Below are 16,516 nucleotides of genomic sequence, written 5' to 3'. Positions count from 1 at the left end.
TTAAATTTATAAAAAAAAAAATTAAAAACAATCAGAATATAATTTTTTTTAATTTAATTTCTGAGATATTATTTAGTCAATTTTCTAACAACCAGCCTGTTTGACTCCTTAAAAATTATTAGGTGCGGAGTACGTACCATCCGCACAAGTATTAGGTACCTAACGGTACCGAATATGAATACCACTAGATACCCAATACTTATACAGACCACTCAGCACCTAATAATCTCTCCCTTTAGTCGGCCAACTATTTCGGCTCTTATATCACTGAAATGTCTAATATTTAAGCATCGATCAACCAGCAAGGATTTCTTGTAGTTTTGGCCTCTTCGGTAACTCAGCCATTTCTCCGCTCGAAAACTTCGAAGCGAGGAAATCTTCGAAGTCCAATGGATTCAAAGCTATAGCAGACACCGCTCCAGCACCTCCTGCAATAGTTAACTTCTTCACCAAATCCCTTTACCTCGGCATTTTCTCTCTTCTTCTCTTCCCTTTCACTCTCGCCCTGTCCAGATATTCTGATCACATGTCGTCGATTCAGTTCCTTCCGCCGGCGAACTACACGGTCGCGGTGGAGCTAGGGTTTCGTGATTCTCGTAGCAAGAGATGCTGGAGTGCCGGCGCGGGATTTTCGAAGAGGTGGTGTCCGCGCATGCGGTCGATTCGGGCCGAGACAGCGGCGGAGACGTTCGGGAGCCGGAAAGGGGAGAGCTTGGGACCTAATGGCGAGTGCGATTGCGACATTCCGGGTAAATTTCTTTGTTAGGTATATTGAGTGATTAATTGATGGAGAGGTCTGAGAAGGCAATCGCTTTTTTGTTTTTTTGCCATGGATGCTTGATTCTGGAGGGGGTTGGTCGGGAGGATGTCATTTAATGATGTGATTTGGCGGTCAAGTGGTATTTTCTTGACTGCATGTAGACATTGTTTCCGACCAAATATTCTTTGTCTACGTTCATTGAACTAGAGAGTGAAATTACCCCATAACTCCTCATTTCTTTTGTTAATTTTCAAATTGCGATTCCTTCGTTTGATTATGGTTTTTTTAAGAAGATTTTATCAGTTACCACTTCTATAATAGTAACAAGAAAAAAATTAGGTAAGACGATGGTTCTGCCGGGAAAATTTTAAGGTTTTATTGTAGTTAGAATCTTGCCTTATGATTCGGCAAGGGAATATTAGGTAAGACGATGATTAATCGTCAGTTTTCGAAAGTGTTTATTCTCCTTTTTTAATCTTTTTTTAACTTGTTTATTGACGCAATAAATCAAAAGAGAAAAGAGTTTCTGGACAAGGACCGAGCTAATAATTAGATTACAATTAGGATCAATTGATCGCTAAATCAAAAGTTAGTCTAGAAAAATCAGGAAAACAATTGAGACTTTTTTCTGTTTTTCATTTGTCAACTTGCTTTTAGAAGCATCGGTGCAACTTCTTGTTAAAATGACTGGTAGATGTTCGGGTACAAGTCAGAATCTTTTATAAGTGCAAAGGCCTAGCAATTTGTGACACATACAAGTAGCTAGATCTGGAAAAGTTTGTGAAATCGTTTATATTAGCAAGATAATTTTGTGCTATTTTTGTTTAAGGTTGATCTTATTTCTGTTGACATTAACAACAGAATTTTTTGCTATTTATGTTGAAGGTTGATCTGACTTCTATTGAACTCTGATTACATTAGTATCCCCAGCAAAGGGGGCGGGATCTCAATCTAGGCGGAACTCTGTTCTGCCTGCTATAAACCCTGGTCGGTCCAGGATAGACTGGTCCATCAATTTTCTTCTTGTTGATAAGCCTAGAGACGTAGTTGATGAAAAACTTATGGAGGACAATTTTTGAGTCTAAAGGTTTTCATTTGAATAGATCTACTGAATATAGAGTATAATTTTAATAGTAATAGATCTAGTGGTGGGATGTGATATTGGGTGATCAAATCATTAAAAAGAGAGCATATTTTAGATATCTCGGGTCTATTATTCAACGTTATGGTGCAATAAATGAGATATTATTAGTAGATTTCAAGTTGGATGGTTGAAGTGGAGGAATGCATCAGATCGGGTCAGTTTTCTGATAGAAAAGTATGCCTCAAACTTAAGGAAAAATTTTATAAAATGGTGAGACCTGCAATGTTTTATGACGCAAAATGTTGGCGATTAAAAGATGAGCATAAAACTAAGTTAAGTGTTGCAAAGATAAGAATTCACTTTATACATGTTATGCTAAGAGATTGCTATCCTGACTTCCAGAACCTAATCCCAAATTAGCTTGAAATTCTAACCTTAATCATGTAAATGAAATGTAATGAGTTTAAGAGCTAAAAAATGCAAATACAACGAGATTGTCTTATGAATGGATTCTTTCTTTATTGCATCTATGCAAGCTAGCCCTGCAAGATTCTAATATAAGTTGCTACAAAAGAGATGCAGTTTTTTTATGCTTTACATTTGCAATTCTTTACACAGGGAGAAGTGCTCCTGCCCTTTCAAATGTGGGGAACTCAACAAATATTGCATGGCATGAATGTCCTATCGGAAAACTAGAAAGGCAAATTTTACTCAATCAGAAAGGATGTGTGATATGGATCACAGGTCTCAGTGGCTCAGGTTTGTTGGTCAAGTAGCCCATTCATATAAAATGTGGTTTATTCTTTGTGGTTATTTATCTAAGACAGAAATCTAAACTTTTTCAAACCTTTAAGTTCCGAACTCGCCTTGTTCTGTGGTTTGTTTGAAACTTCCTGTAGATTTAAATTTACATTGTTTACCAACCAAATGAAAAACTTTGGGTCATTCTTCAAAATTCTCCAAAGAAATTAATGTAAATATTATTCAAACAGTTAAGCACTTTGCAGTGCTCAGAAGTAAGAATAATTTGCAGTGCTCAGAATTAAGAATAACATCTAAGGCTTTGATGAAGAATAAAAAATTAAGCCTTCTACATTCTACATTATAGATTTCTTGCCTGTTGTATTTAGTTTTGACTATAGGAATTTATATGACCCTGTTGAATTTCAACTTTTGATTCATGTTTCAGGCAAAAGCACACTGGCTTGTGCCCTTAGTCGAGAACTATATGCCCTTGGATATCTTTCTTATGTGCTTGATGGTGACAACATTAGACATGGTTTAAACAAAGATCTTTGTTTTAAAGCTGAGGATCGCGCTGAAAATATACGCAGAATTGGTAATTGGTGGAACATTTTTCTCCTATATGGCATATAATAGTTGCATGTCATCTGCCAGCAACTGTGATGGTGCTTTGTATTGTTTGGTCCTATGGGTGTCAATATTTGATACGACCCGAAAATCCGATTCAAACGCGACCCGAAATTTCCGGGTAAAGGTCAACCCAAACCCGAAACGGATCGGGTTTGGATTCAACAATTTGACATGTTTAAAAATCGGGCCAGGTTCGGGTTAACCCTTTGACCTAAAAGTGACCCGAAATTGACCCATTTTCGACCCGAAAACCAGTTTTTGACCCGAAAACCTGAGATTGACCCGTTTTGACCTAAAAGCGGAGTTTGACCCTTTTTTGACTTGAAAACTAGCCATTTTTTCACGGTCTCGGGTCATTCGGGTCGTGTTGGTTGACTCGGACTCAAAGCGGGTCAGGTTTTGGTTAGGGTCCGAAAAATCAACCCATTTTCAAAACAGGTTTGGGTTGACCCGGCACCGAATAGTGCCAGTCAATTTCAAGTTCAACCCGAACCCTATCCGTGATCCGAAATTGACACCCCTATTTGGCTCGTTATGTACTACTGTTCAAATAGAAATCCATCTTAGTTTTCTGAAAGGTACTACATCTGTTTCTTTCTCTTTTTTTTTTTTAAGGTGAGGTAGCAAAACTCTTTGCTGATGCTGGTGTCATATGCATAGCTAGTCTAATATCTCCCTATAGAAGAGACCGGGATGCATGTCGTGCTATGCTGCCTGAGTCCATTTTTATTGAGGTGTTTTTTTTTTTTCCCCCTCTTTCGATTTTGCTCCTTGCATTTCCTGTAGACATGACATACATGAACTGTGTTTTCTCCAGGTTTACATGGATATATCATTGGAGGTTTGTGAATCAAGAGATGCAAAGGGCTTGTATAAGCTCGCACGAGAAGGAAAGATAAAAGGTATGATTCAGGTTTCAAATCTACTTCTGATTAAAATCACAAAAGGTACAAATATTATCATCACTGATGAGATTTGTTGAGATACAGAAAGGAGGAAATATTCCTACTGGTAAATTACATGTAGATTTTTTTTCTAGTCTAAGTGGCTCTTTAAGTTAAGATTCCTCATCTCCTGAACTTATTTGAGGAAATAACTGAATCCTGCAGGTTTTACTGGTGTTGATGATACTTATGAGCCACCTTTGAATTGTGAGGTTAGCTAATGTATTTGGCTACTGGAAATACTAGCCTGATCTTAGCAGTTTTTTTTTTTTTTTAATTTCTGCTAATATTTTCCTCTTTTAATGTCACTTGAACCATTTCAGATAGTTATCGCACCAACAGATGGAGAGTGTCCTCCTCCAGGCACCATGGCCAAGCAAGTGATTTCATACCTTCATGAGAACGGATTTCTGAAGGCTTAAATCTTTGGGTTCGTGTGTCCACATCTCGTTGACACTGATGAACTAACCCTCTTATCACTTAATAATGAAAAAGAAAAAAGAAAACAACAAACATCTTTGGCTCTGCACAGTAGTCCTTTCTTTCACGAAAAATTATTATGTGCAGACGTCGAACGCCCTCCGGAGAACAATCAGAATGCGCCCTTCATTCTTTGCTCGGTATGCAGCTTGATATGCTGGCGTGATTGCACCTAATTCACCTCCGGACGTAGAGCTGCATCCGTCGTCCACACAGAATAATTTCTCTTCTTTCACCAACTGCTGTAGGTATAATTTGTGTATAATTATTAGGATATTGCAGAATAAAATGTTTTTTTTTTTTTTAATTTAAGATTAGATCAATCTTTGTATGCAATTCAATGTATACCAGTTAGTTGCTGCATAAGAATTTTTTTGTATTATCTATTGGAATAAAAGATGGTAGAATCATCTGTGATGTGTAATCATATGAGGGGTTTTTATTTGTAAAATTTCTGACATTTGGAATAAAGGATTGGTTTGGCAATCATTTTTCTTCTTGAATTGTTGCTTTAATGTTAGTATATATTAAATTTACCTTAATTTTGATAATTTTTTTAAAATTAGTTAGCATAACATGTTTTTGTTTCTAAGCAGCAAATGATTTGAGTAAGATTTGTGCAAATTTTTTTATTATTATACTGAAGATAGTCTGATAGAGACTTTCTGGTGGTTGTAAATTATGATGCTCATTTGATTTTTATAAATGTTATTAATTTATTAAGTTCATTGTTTATTGCAATAAGTGAAACTGTTATATTATTAATCATGCTAATGCTGTCCATGACTATGTAATAAATTGATAACATTACTCATTTTCTATTACTATTATAAGGAAATAAAATTATAATTAAAAATAAAGTTTATTTAATAATTATCTTCTATCTTGCAATTTATCCTGATATGTGAGGGTATCACACTGCAATTATTCACTTTTTTATCTATTTAAAGATGAACATAAATCATTTAAAAAAATTAGTAGACATTTTGTCTTTTGGCTGATGATGTTTTTGTTGTTGATAAAACTAGAGAGGAAGTTGAAGATTAATTTGAATTATAGAGATCAACTTTAGAGTTTAAAGATTTTCATTTAAGTAAATCTAAAATTAAATATATTGAGTTTAATTTTAGTAGTAATGGATCTAATGGGGGACTATGACTTTGGGCAATTAAGTCATTAATAAGAGTACATGCTTTAGACATCTCGGATCTACTGTTCAAAATGATTGTGAAATAGATTGGGATATTATAAGTAGAATTCAAGTTGGATGGTTGAAGTTGAAGAATGCATAAAGTCTATTGTGTGATCGAAAAGTACCCCACAAAATTAAAAGGAAAAATTCTATAAAAGATGGTGGTGTAACCTACATTACTTTATGGCATAGAATATTGACCATTAAAAGACAAGCATAAAATTAAGTTAAGCATTGCAGAGATGAGGATGCTCAGGTGGATAACTGGTTTCTTTCTTAAGAACAAAATGTGAAACGAACATATACATGAAAAGATTAGAGTTGCTTCAGCGATAAACAAGATTAGATAGTCACCTTAAATGATTTGGTCACATAAAATGTTAACCTTCCGATGACCCAATTAGGAGAGCAAATGTATTATATTTGACCTATGTTAAAAAAAGTAGAGGCATATCTCAAAAGATTTTGTTAGAAAATATTAGAAATAACATTTTTATTAGATTAAAATGAAATTTTGACTTTTAACATAATACAATGGAGAAAAAAAATATGGAGGAAAAGGATTCATGTAGCCTACCGCATGTAAATTTTTTTGGAACATTTAGGACAATTAAGACAAACTCACACACATATCACATATGCGAAACTCAAACCCAAGATCTATTGGTAAGTAACCAAAGCTCCTAACCAATAGACCAAAATAAATTGCTACTAGTGATATAAAGACTTGATGTTGTTATTGTTACTATTGTACTTTATCTCTCAATGTTATGTGTACTTATTTAACTTTGTCAAAGACATTCGACCTTTCTCCTCATTATTACTAATCAAATTGGGAAATTCAGCAAATGTCTAATAATAACTAAATCTAATATTTCAGGCAGATCTTATTAGAAAATAACTAAGAAAAAAATTGATATAATTATTAAAAAAAAGGAGATGCATAACATAAAAAAAATATATATTTACAGAACTAACCCCTAAATTTTTAAAATGAACTATAAAACTTATGTATTTGGGAGTCTTAAGATCAAATCATTAAAATTTTAATAAAAGTGAAAAACAGGAGGCAAGAATTTATGGCCCACTAATTAAAGGATAAATTATTTCTGTATATATATATTATGACATGAGATTTTATTTTGCTCTAATAATAATAATTTGCTGTCAATTTTATAAAAATATTAAATCGACCCACTTCAATATATATTATATCGAAGAACTAATGGTTACTACTTAACAAAAATGTCATTCAGAACAGAAGTATGAATTTGATGTTATTAATAATTTATTGCTATTTATTTGTAATTTGGGAATCAATTTTTAGGGAATTTATAATGAAATGCAGGTGGTAGGCTTGATGCTTAAGCTTCGTTTGAGACGGCTTTCTTGTTGCTTCTTAAAGCAGCTTTCTAGTTCAAAATTTAAAATTTTTGAACTAGAAAGCTACTTTAAGAAACAGTAAGAAAGTAATCCCAAACAAAGTCATAGTTATTCTGCCATAAGCATCATTTACCACAGCTCTTGTGGGAATTTTGTGCCAAATGAAGCCTAAATAAGCTATTAGTGTAAAAGCTGCTCAACCAAGTTGATATTTGATGATTGCAGTTTGTATGGAAGTCAGGAATTCTAAGCAAAAGAGAAGTTGGAAACTCTTTTATCTTATCAATGGTTGCAGATTAGTTATGAAACAGTAAAATCCTATTTGTTTATTGATTTACTTTCTGTCATCCAACCAAAGCCTTACTAATTCATATTTATTCATGCATCTAAGAAGTCAAAATAAAAATAAAAAATATACAAAATAGAGGAATTAAGAAAGTACAGAAGAAAAAACATAAAGGGAAAGGTTAAAAATAATTGAATATAAATTAATCATTGCGAGACAGATAGCAAAGACTGAAACAATCAAAACAAGAATTTTGAATAAAGAAATCATAAACCAAGTTGTAAGTTTTTCTTATCTATATACTGTCCGGTGTATTAAAAACAAACGCAAAAACTTGCCTGGAAAGACATCTCCATCTCTTGGTTGTTGAAGAACAGTCAACCTGTTGACTCCTTCCATGAAGGCAGCGGCCAAAGGGAGAGCTTGGTGAAGTAACTAATTCCTCGGCGGAACCTAGCGAGGCCACCCACCGGTATCGGGCCCACACTTGTTTTGCCCCATAAAAGAGGCGAGGCCGTAGTAGAGAAGATTTGAACCCAAGGTGAGGAGTTCCCAACCGTGCTCACCCACCAACCACCCTAAACCTCGATGGGTAGATTTAGTTTAAATCCTGTCAAATAGAAATTGCTCTCTTTAAATCATACTGTCTTGACAAATCAAATTTCAACTAGATTAAGTCAACCATTCCAAGGATTTAAGGGATCAAAGAATTTCTACTCGCACAAATCTTAAATCCTAACCAAATAATAAATAAATTATCAGAATTTAACAAAATTTTATGATAGTTATGTTAAATAAATTTCAGGTTCTAATCCCTTCAAGAATTACTAAATTTGGATTTAGAGGATTTACTAAATCCTACTTGTTGACAAACATCACCTTCACCTGGGACTGTGAGGTCTTCCATTACAGTAGAAGAATGGAGACTACACTAACTCTAAACCTCCAAGAGATTTTAACAGAATAGAAGGAAAGATTGCTAAAGCTGCTTTTTGATTATATCCTGAATCCAACCAGCACTTAAAAAATAAAAAATGCTTCGGTGCACAATTAGGAGCCCAAAAAAGTAAAATTATTCTGTGTGACGACCAGTCGTAGAACGCTGTCTAGAGATAAACAAGAATGCGCCACGTCAACGGTACCGAGTAGTACCGAGCCGCGATACCGAGCACATGCGTGACGTGGCGCATTATGGTTGGTCTCTGGACGGCGTTCAGCGTCCGCACAGAATAATTTCTCCAAAAAAAGTCATCAAAGTCATTGGAAGAACGATGTGAGGCACATACATACCACATGTCTATCCATTGAATCACCTGAAATTTCAATTTCCTTTTGAGCTATATTTTAGGTACCATAAAGTTACTCTTCAAGGAAATGACTGTAAGCTCACCTGTAAGAGCATGCGCACGATCTCTTCATAATCCTTACGAACACTTAAAGTCCCACTAAGCAGCAAATGTCCATGATCCAATGAACAACACCAACCTCTTGCTTCACTTTGAGCTGCAAATAAGATGGTAGAATAACAATTAGAATTCACGAGGGCTATACAACTAAAAAACATGTCAAAGTGCGGGATAACTGAAACCAGAGAGAGAGTCCTTCTGTTAGACAGGTCCATTGGACCGATCCAGCTGGTCCGACGGGACCGGGTTATGCAAAATAGGCGGAACTCTCTGCCCTCCTGTATGCCCCGAACGCATGCCGTAAGCTTTCAGGGGCTGTTTTGGAAGGATTTTTTAGGGTTTTGGGAGGGAAGAAGTATGAATGTAGGGACTGTTTAGAGATTTCCTTTTGAATTGTATACATTAAATAGTTTGTTTTTCTAGGGTTAGGGCATCTTGAATTTGGCTAAAATTTGAGATCTCATGGATTTAAGTTTTCCTTTGGGCTCTAGCGGCGTCTAGAAATTGGGAGAGATTGATCCTCCTCTCAAATAGAGGATCAATTGTATCTTGGTATTTTCCGCTTCCTTTTCATCAAATAATACAAATTATCTACTGTTTTAGTGGTTTTGTGTGGATTTTGGTGGAAAAAGCTCACTGTTTTCCGAAGACTAATAGGAAAAACTTTGAGATCTACAAGTGCTTCCTATCACCTTCATTCAGAGAAGCCTGAAATAGTGATTTGGGTACCATAGCAGACACCCCCACCAGATGGAATGGTTATGTTGTTCCTAAATGACTAGCTCAAGGCTGCTAAAAATAGACAATTAGGTACCTCAGCTCCATCCCTATACATTAATGTTTGATTGTTCGGCTCATTGCTTGGCAAGTAGTTAATTAGATCTTCTCATTGCTATCAAGCAAATAGGACAGTTTTCTAGATGCTGCCCTTCACAAAAGCAAGCCATATGCACCCAATAATGCTGAAATTCTTCAGTAATTACATATAAACAGGTGGCGCTGCATCTACAACAGAAAAAAAAAACATCAGAAATTAAGGAATGCAATTAAACTAGGAAGAGTTGGATGAAAACAATCTGGTTCGGGTTACACTTCATGATGGCTGTCCTGGAAATACTTGCAGGATTCATCAGAATGGAAGTTCTTAAGAACCTAAATCAGGCCAGTCTCAACAAGCTCAGGTGAGATGATTTGAAGAAAGCTGTATTACCTTTCTAACACATGAAAATGAAAAAAAAAAAATTATACCAGGATATTCTGATTCAAACCCAATTTTGATCATACTGAGTTTTATAGCTATCAGATTTATTTTGAAATTGGAGCAATATAAATTTTGATTGATTAATCATATATTGCAATTATCTCAAAATAAATATTATAGTTATAAATCCATTCAACTCAAATGTGTGTAAGGATAACAATTTTCAGGCCAAGGGTCAAAAACAGAACATGACAGAAGTACTCTCAAATGTAGATGCCTAAGTGAATGTGATCGAGGTTGGATTATGATGATACTGATAGGAAGTACTTGTAGATCTCGCGTATTTCCTAACAATCTTTGGAAAACATCGAGCTTTCTCCACAAAAATCCGCACAAAACCAAGAAAACAGTGGAAAATTTGTATTATTTGATGAAATAGAAACGAAAACTAGCAATATACAGTTGATCCTCAATTCGAGAGGATTGATCTCTCCCAAATCTCAAGACACCGCTAGAGCCCAAAGGAAAACCTAAATCGAGGAGATCTCAAATTTCAGCCAAATTCAAGATGCCCTAACCCTAGGAAAACAAACTATTTAATGCATATAATTCAAAAGGAATTCTCTAAACAATCCCTACTTTGAAATTTCCCTCCAAACTCCCTTCAAAAACTTTCCTAAACATCTCACAGGTGACTGGGCAGTCGGCTCCTGCATACAGGAGGCGGAAACACCACCAGTTTTGCATAAGCCAGTCCGGTCGGACCGATTGGACCGGTCTAACAGATACATAGGAGGTTGCAACATAATGTGTCAAAATTACAAGGAAGCAACATACAGCTTAAATTGTTGACAGCTCAACCCTAAAGAGTCTAGGTCTGACAATTTGATGGGCGCAACTGATGACTATGGTTTGTTAGACCAATCTCTTCACAGTGATTAAAAGATTGAAGAGTTGTTTGGAGTGGCGACCGACTCATAGGAAGCTAGCATTCCACTATTTTATTTATTGATTGTTGCTTTGCTTATAATTAGCTTTCACAATGATTTTAGTGATTAGATGTCTGTCTTCTTCTTGCTCACACCCTAATTCCTCTATTTTCATCTCTTTCTCTATTTATGTTTAACGTAATTCCTCCTCTTGCAATATAGCCAACTAGCTCTGTCTTAATTCATGTTGTTCTCGGTATGTTAGTTGAATTCATTCTTTTGCAGACAGACCTTTTTTTTTTGGAGATTTTTCTCGCATCAAATGAGTTTCAAAATAAAATTATTTGATGACATTGATGAAAGAGAGAAAACTGATGTATTTTAGGATATGCAAAATTATTATTGAATGATGAAACCATTGATTAATTGATGTGCAAATCATTTTTTTATTGCAAATAGCCCGTTACTCTTCCAACCTCTTAGGTTGGCTGAACCTGCGCATCTTCTACTCTTTCTTTTTGTTTTTGTACTTTGCTTGTTGACGGTTATTCTTTTGTGACGACAGTAACGGGCTCCTTAGGTTGTACTACCTTTCCTTTGACGGGTCGGGACGTATTTCTTGATTTTGATCCCCTGTTGGACGGGGAAGAAGTACGACCCTCAGGATGTTGCTGTACCGGCCTATACAATTCTCCTGTTCTCTTCTGAATCTTGGAAGGGACATCGGAAGGCGGGACTTGAATGGGGGAAGGCGGCCTACGTGCAGTGCGATGTCGCCGTGGTACTGATTGTACAGGGGCCCACTCCTTCCTGGGTTGATCTACTCTGGCAGTTATAGTTTTCTCTGATCTTCCATCGTTACGCCTCTGAATTAGTCTTTCGTGTTGATCGGCTCGGGCATATGTCGTAGACAGATCAGCATATCGCTTCATTTCTCTACGAGGAGGACGAGTTGCTCCTCTGTTAGTTGGCTTTCTTAAGATATGGGCCTTGACCTTATCAGACACTGCACCGCCCATTCGCCTCATAATCTCAGACTTAGTGGTTCTTTCCTTATCCGCCATCCACTGGATAACTGAACGGGCACCAGCAAATGGGGATCTCCTCTTCTTAGAGGATTCGGCTTCATCTTGAAAAGCAGATGGTCGAGACCTAGCTATGTTCCTCACATTTTCCTCACCTCGAGCAGCCGAGAGAGGGTAGTGGAATCTGCTACCTTCCAAGAGGGGAAGTTTCAGGCAACCAGGAAGCGTCACCTAAGTCTTCCAAACCAGCCTTAACTAGCTTCCTCTGCTCATCCAATTCTTCCAAAATCTTCTTCAGTCTCTTACTTCTGTTCTTTCTTTGTGCTCTTGTCAGGGGAACTGTTGCAGAAGAAGAACCTACTTCGTATACAGACGGCGCTGCCGAAATCCTACCATCGGGTTTTACTCCCTCAGGCTGAGCAGGCGGGAAAGACGTGGTAACGGATTTCATATTAGCGGGACGGGTAACAGTCTTGGCAGCGGCCGAAGTTTCAACGGCTTTTCGTTTCAGAGTGGGGAACTCGTATTCTAAGGATACGTTGAATTCCAGAACGGGCTTCGTATCAGCGAGAGCCCTATTGTCAACAGTAGTCAAAGTCAGACCATCAGAGGTCATGTCCAGGTGTTCGAATCCTAGACCAAACTTCATGAATTGAAACTGGCTAATATTTCTATTTCTAATATGTTGTAATTTTCTATGCAGCTTATATTTGTATGACACTATATGATATTTAGATATAATCTAACAAGGATTTATTGATTCATAATTCATATTAGTTAATCAAAATATTTCATATAATGAAGTTTTTTTCACAAGATAGTTTCTTGTGCAACTCTTTGCTATCCATGTCACCAGTTACTTTAATAGAAGTAATAACCCAATGGTGTCCTATTTGATTACAAAATTCTGAGAAAATTCAACGTTTAGCAAGCTTCTAAACTAAATAACTCATAAATTAATGGCACTTTTAAAGCAATATTTGGCAGGTTTTAGACTAAGCAACTCATACATTAATGTTGTGGTAATGATTAAATGATGTCAAATATTAGTTATTTCTAGCACCTCATTTCAATATTTTGATAGCTCATAACCTCTAACTCTTGATTAGCAACCAATAAATATAGTTTATTGTCCTGATTCTTTTTAGGATCAAATCAAGAATGGTACTAAGCAGATGTTGTAGTTGATGAAGTTGCAAATGTCATTAATATGTGAAGCCAAGTGTTCATTCAAAATTTTGAAGTTGTTTATTCGCTCATTTAAATACTCGTTCAATTAATTTAAGCAAGCCAAATTCAATCATAGAAAAATTTAAGCAAGCCAATAAGAATATATATGTAAAAGCTCAGCTCAAGCTCAACAAGTTATTGTAGTTGATGAAGTTGCAAAGATTTGCAGCATTATTACAAATGCAAAATGAAAGTTATAGTTAGAATCGAAGAAATCTGCACTAGCATGAGAATACACAGCATCAATATATAAGCAAAAATTTTAGGTGAAGATGTAAAAGGAAAGAAAACTAATAATAAAGAATGAAACAATTAAGATTAATTTGCCAAAGTTAAAATTGGAGCCAATCAATCTGAAATACAATATAAATTGAAAATAAACTTCAGCAAAGATAACAAGTAACACAATACAATTCTGTCAATGTTTACAACAAAAGTGCTCTTTACCATGTACACGAATGTGGTTTGCCCGCTTTTCTATCCTGGTCCTTTTGTCATTCTTTTCTGCCTCTTAATAAATCCATCCATCAAAGTGATATATGTTGAACTATTAGTAGGTATACCTTTCTGAATCATTTCCTCCAGTACAAGTTTAGCTTCTTTGAAATGCCCCTTGCTACATAGATCATTGATCTGGTCAGAATATGCTTCAGATGTGCTAGCTTTATCATCCTCCCCTACATTTCCATCAATAATTCTCTCAGGCTCTTTCGCAGACTCCTTTGAAACATCTTCTCCAGACAAGGGCCAAGAGAAGTGCTTTGGTAGTTTATCAGATTCAGATAATTTTGACAATATATTTTGAGCCTCTTCAGTTCTCCCTGCTTCAGATAAAGCACATGAAATCACATGACAAGTATAAGCATCAGGTTTCACTTCCTTCGCCTCCATATCAGCAAAAAGCTTCATTGCAGCATCCATCATCCCCTCCTTGCATAGGCCATTAATGAGAATATTGTAGGTGATAACATCGACCTTCTTCCCCTTCGATAACCAAGATTCAAAAAATTTCAATGCTTTATGCACCATACCATTGTTGGAGAGTCCATGAATAAGAATATTGCAAGTGAAAACATTTGGCTTGAAAGAATTCTCCACCATTTTGTTGTGGAACTGGAATGCACTCTCTAAATCCCCTTTTTTGCAGTAAGTGTGAATGATTGTGTTGTAGGTGGTATCATCTGGAACCAACCCCTTACTCATGAGCTCATTCAACTTCTTGATGGCCTCCTCTATCCTATCTGATCTGCAGAGGCCAGAAATCAATACATTGTAGGTAGCAATACTGGGGATTATGATTTTATTTTGCATTTCATCCCAAAGCATCAGTGCATCAGACAAATTCTCCTCCTTAAAATAAGCATTGATCACAGTGCCGTAGCTGACTTCGTCAGGAACGAAGCCCCGCTTTGGGGGGCTTCGAAGAAGCTCAGAAGCTTCATCAAATCTCTTCTCCTTGCATAGACCATTTAGAACAATGTTCAGGGTGAAAGTGTCCATCTTGAGCCCTCTTCCAACCATCTCATCCATTAACTTGTAAGCTTCAGCAAAATTCCCAAACCTACAATACCCACTGATCAAAGTATTATAAGTAACATTGTCTGGTTTAGTGCATTCTTCCTCCATCTTCTTCAAATTCAAAACTGCCTCCTCCATTTTTCCTTCCTCGCACAACTGTTTAACCAATATATTATGGGTGACCAAGCTTGGCTTCAACCCCTTGCTCCTCATCTCCTCCAACATTCGAAAAGCAATAGCTTCACTCTGCCACTGAAAGCAACCCTTGATAATAGTATTGTAAGTAACAACATCTGGCAAAATTGCTAGTTTTTCCATCTCATCTTTAAGTCTACAAGACTCATCTATCCTACCCTCCCTGCACATCCCCAAGATTAGCATATTGTATGTCCGTAAATCAGGTAAGAAATTGGACCTGGTCATGAGCTCAATCACCTTTGTGGCCTCCTTCAACCACCCAACACGGCAGTACCCAGCAATCAGAGTATTGTAGGTGGAACGATTAGGCAAGAGTTCTCTACCCTTCATTTCTGCAAGCAGGTCACGAGCCTCCTTAAGCATGCCTTTCCGGCAATAGCCGTCGAGTATTGTGTTGTAGGTGATGGTGTCCGGTGAGCATCCAAAGCCTTCCATGGTGGAAAACAGGGAGAGGGCATCGGTAAATTGGCCGCGGGAGACGAAGCCGTGGGCGAGAATGTTGAATGTATGAGTGGTGGGGGACACCCCGAGGTCGACAATGTCGTGGAAGACGGAGAGCGGGACTGAAGAAGGGGAGGTCGAGCGGACGAGTGAGGAGAGAAGAGCGTTAGCAGTGATAGTGGAAGGGCGGAGGCGGCGGCTCTTCATGGTTTGGAAGAGCTGGTTGGCGAGATGAGGTAGGCGGAGCTGGGAGTAGGACGATACGGCAGTGTCGAGGAGGGAGCGTAGGTGGTTGAAGTCCTGGAGAGGGCGAGGGGGAAAGCGGATGAGGCGGCGGTGAAGGAGGCAGTGCCGGTCAGTGGAGATGAAGGAGAGGAGGAGGGATTTGAGGTCAGAGAACTTGCGGAGGCGAACGAGAGGGGGGAGGAGAGCGAGGAGGGAAGGGAGGAGAGCGGAGGGATCGGAGGGGAAGAGAGTGCGGGAGAGGTTGTAGAAGTGGAGGAGAGGGGCGGGAGAGGAGAGAGAAGGGGAAGAAGAGGCGGAGGAGAGGATGGGAGAGAGGAGTGCAGGGGAAAGGTGTGGGAGGAATGGGGCAAGTGTTTGGTCGAGGGAAGGGGAGGATGGGTCTTGGGCGGCGAGTAGGATGGAGGATACCGTGGAGACGAGGTCGACGGAGGGAGATTCTGCTTGCTGTGACGATGATGACGCCGGCATTGACGGAGAAGGCGGGAGATTTTCCATGCTGCGGTTAAGGAAAAGCACGGTTTGGGAGATCGCCGTCTCTGGCGGCGACGGCTAGGGCTTTCAGGTGTCAGAGGCGGTGGCCGGTGATCTGTAGCAATTAATTTCGATGAGGAGATTTATGCCAGTTCGAAATATGGATTTTTTTTTTTGTGTGGTAATTGAATCCTACTTTTGCGTGTGATATTTAAAAATTTTATTTAATGTTATCTGCTAAAAAAATTATTATGATGCTTATAAGTTTCTTATCCTATTTTTTCCTGAAAAATCAACTCATTTTATTTTGACTTTCTTCCCTATAAGGAGCGGCAGAGTCATAAATTT

General features: G+C 37.6%; 2 protein-coding genes across 6 annotated transcripts; one reads left to right on the top strand and one right to left on the bottom strand.

Moving 5' to 3' along the window:
• Nucleotides 1-282: 282 nt before the first annotated feature.
• Nucleotides 283-5,140, top strand: LOC110104850 (adenylyl-sulfate kinase 3). 5 transcript variants are annotated; one of them, XM_020834121.2, is made up of 8 exons: nucleotides 301-749; nucleotides 2,463-2,603; nucleotides 3,034-3,183; nucleotides 3,834-3,952; nucleotides 4,036-4,120; nucleotides 4,328-4,369; nucleotides 4,486-4,592; nucleotides 4,730-5,140. In XM_020834121.2, exons 1-7 carry the CDS (start codon nucleotides 527-529, stop codon nucleotides 4,560-4,562), a joined length of 837 nt encoding a protein of 278 aa, XP_020689780.1. In that variant the 5' UTR covers nucleotides 301-526; the 3' UTR covers nucleotides 4,563-4,592; nucleotides 4,730-5,140. The 5 variants fall into 5 exon arrangements, 4 of the variants coding, with proteins under 4 accessions (XP_020689777.1, XP_020689780.1, XP_020689778.1 ...); XM_020834119.2 differs by having other exon boundaries at nucleotides 302-749; nucleotides 4,328-4,374; XM_020834118.2 differs by having other exon boundaries at nucleotides 283-749; nucleotides 4,328-4,374; nucleotides 4,486-5,140.
• Nucleotides 5,141-7,663: 2,523 nt separating this feature from the next.
• On the bottom strand, nucleotides 7,664-16,165 carry LOC110104842 (pentatricopeptide repeat-containing protein At2g16880). Its single transcript, XM_028692746.1, has 3 exons — nucleotides 13,742-16,165; nucleotides 8,894-9,006; nucleotides 7,664-8,113 (listed from the first exon to the last, which is right to left on the bottom strand). Exon 1 carries the CDS (start codon nucleotides 16,163-16,165, stop codon nucleotides 13,772-13,774), a length of 2,394 nt encoding a protein of 797 aa, XP_028548579.1. The 3' UTR covers nucleotides 7,664-8,113; nucleotides 8,894-9,006; nucleotides 13,742-13,771.
• Between the last annotated feature and the right edge of the window lie 351 nt (nucleotides 16,166-16,516).

This window comes from Dendrobium catenatum, unplaced genomic scaffold (genome assembly GCF_001605985.2).
Source record: "Dendrobium catenatum unplaced genomic scaffold, ASM160598v2 original_scaffold_268049, whole genome shotgun sequence".
NCBI lineage: Eukaryota > Viridiplantae > Streptophyta > Magnoliopsida > Asparagales > Orchidaceae > Dendrobium > Dendrobium catenatum.
The sequence above is the reverse complement of the archived record's forward strand: the minus strand, read 5'-3'. Positions and strand labels throughout refer to the sequence as shown.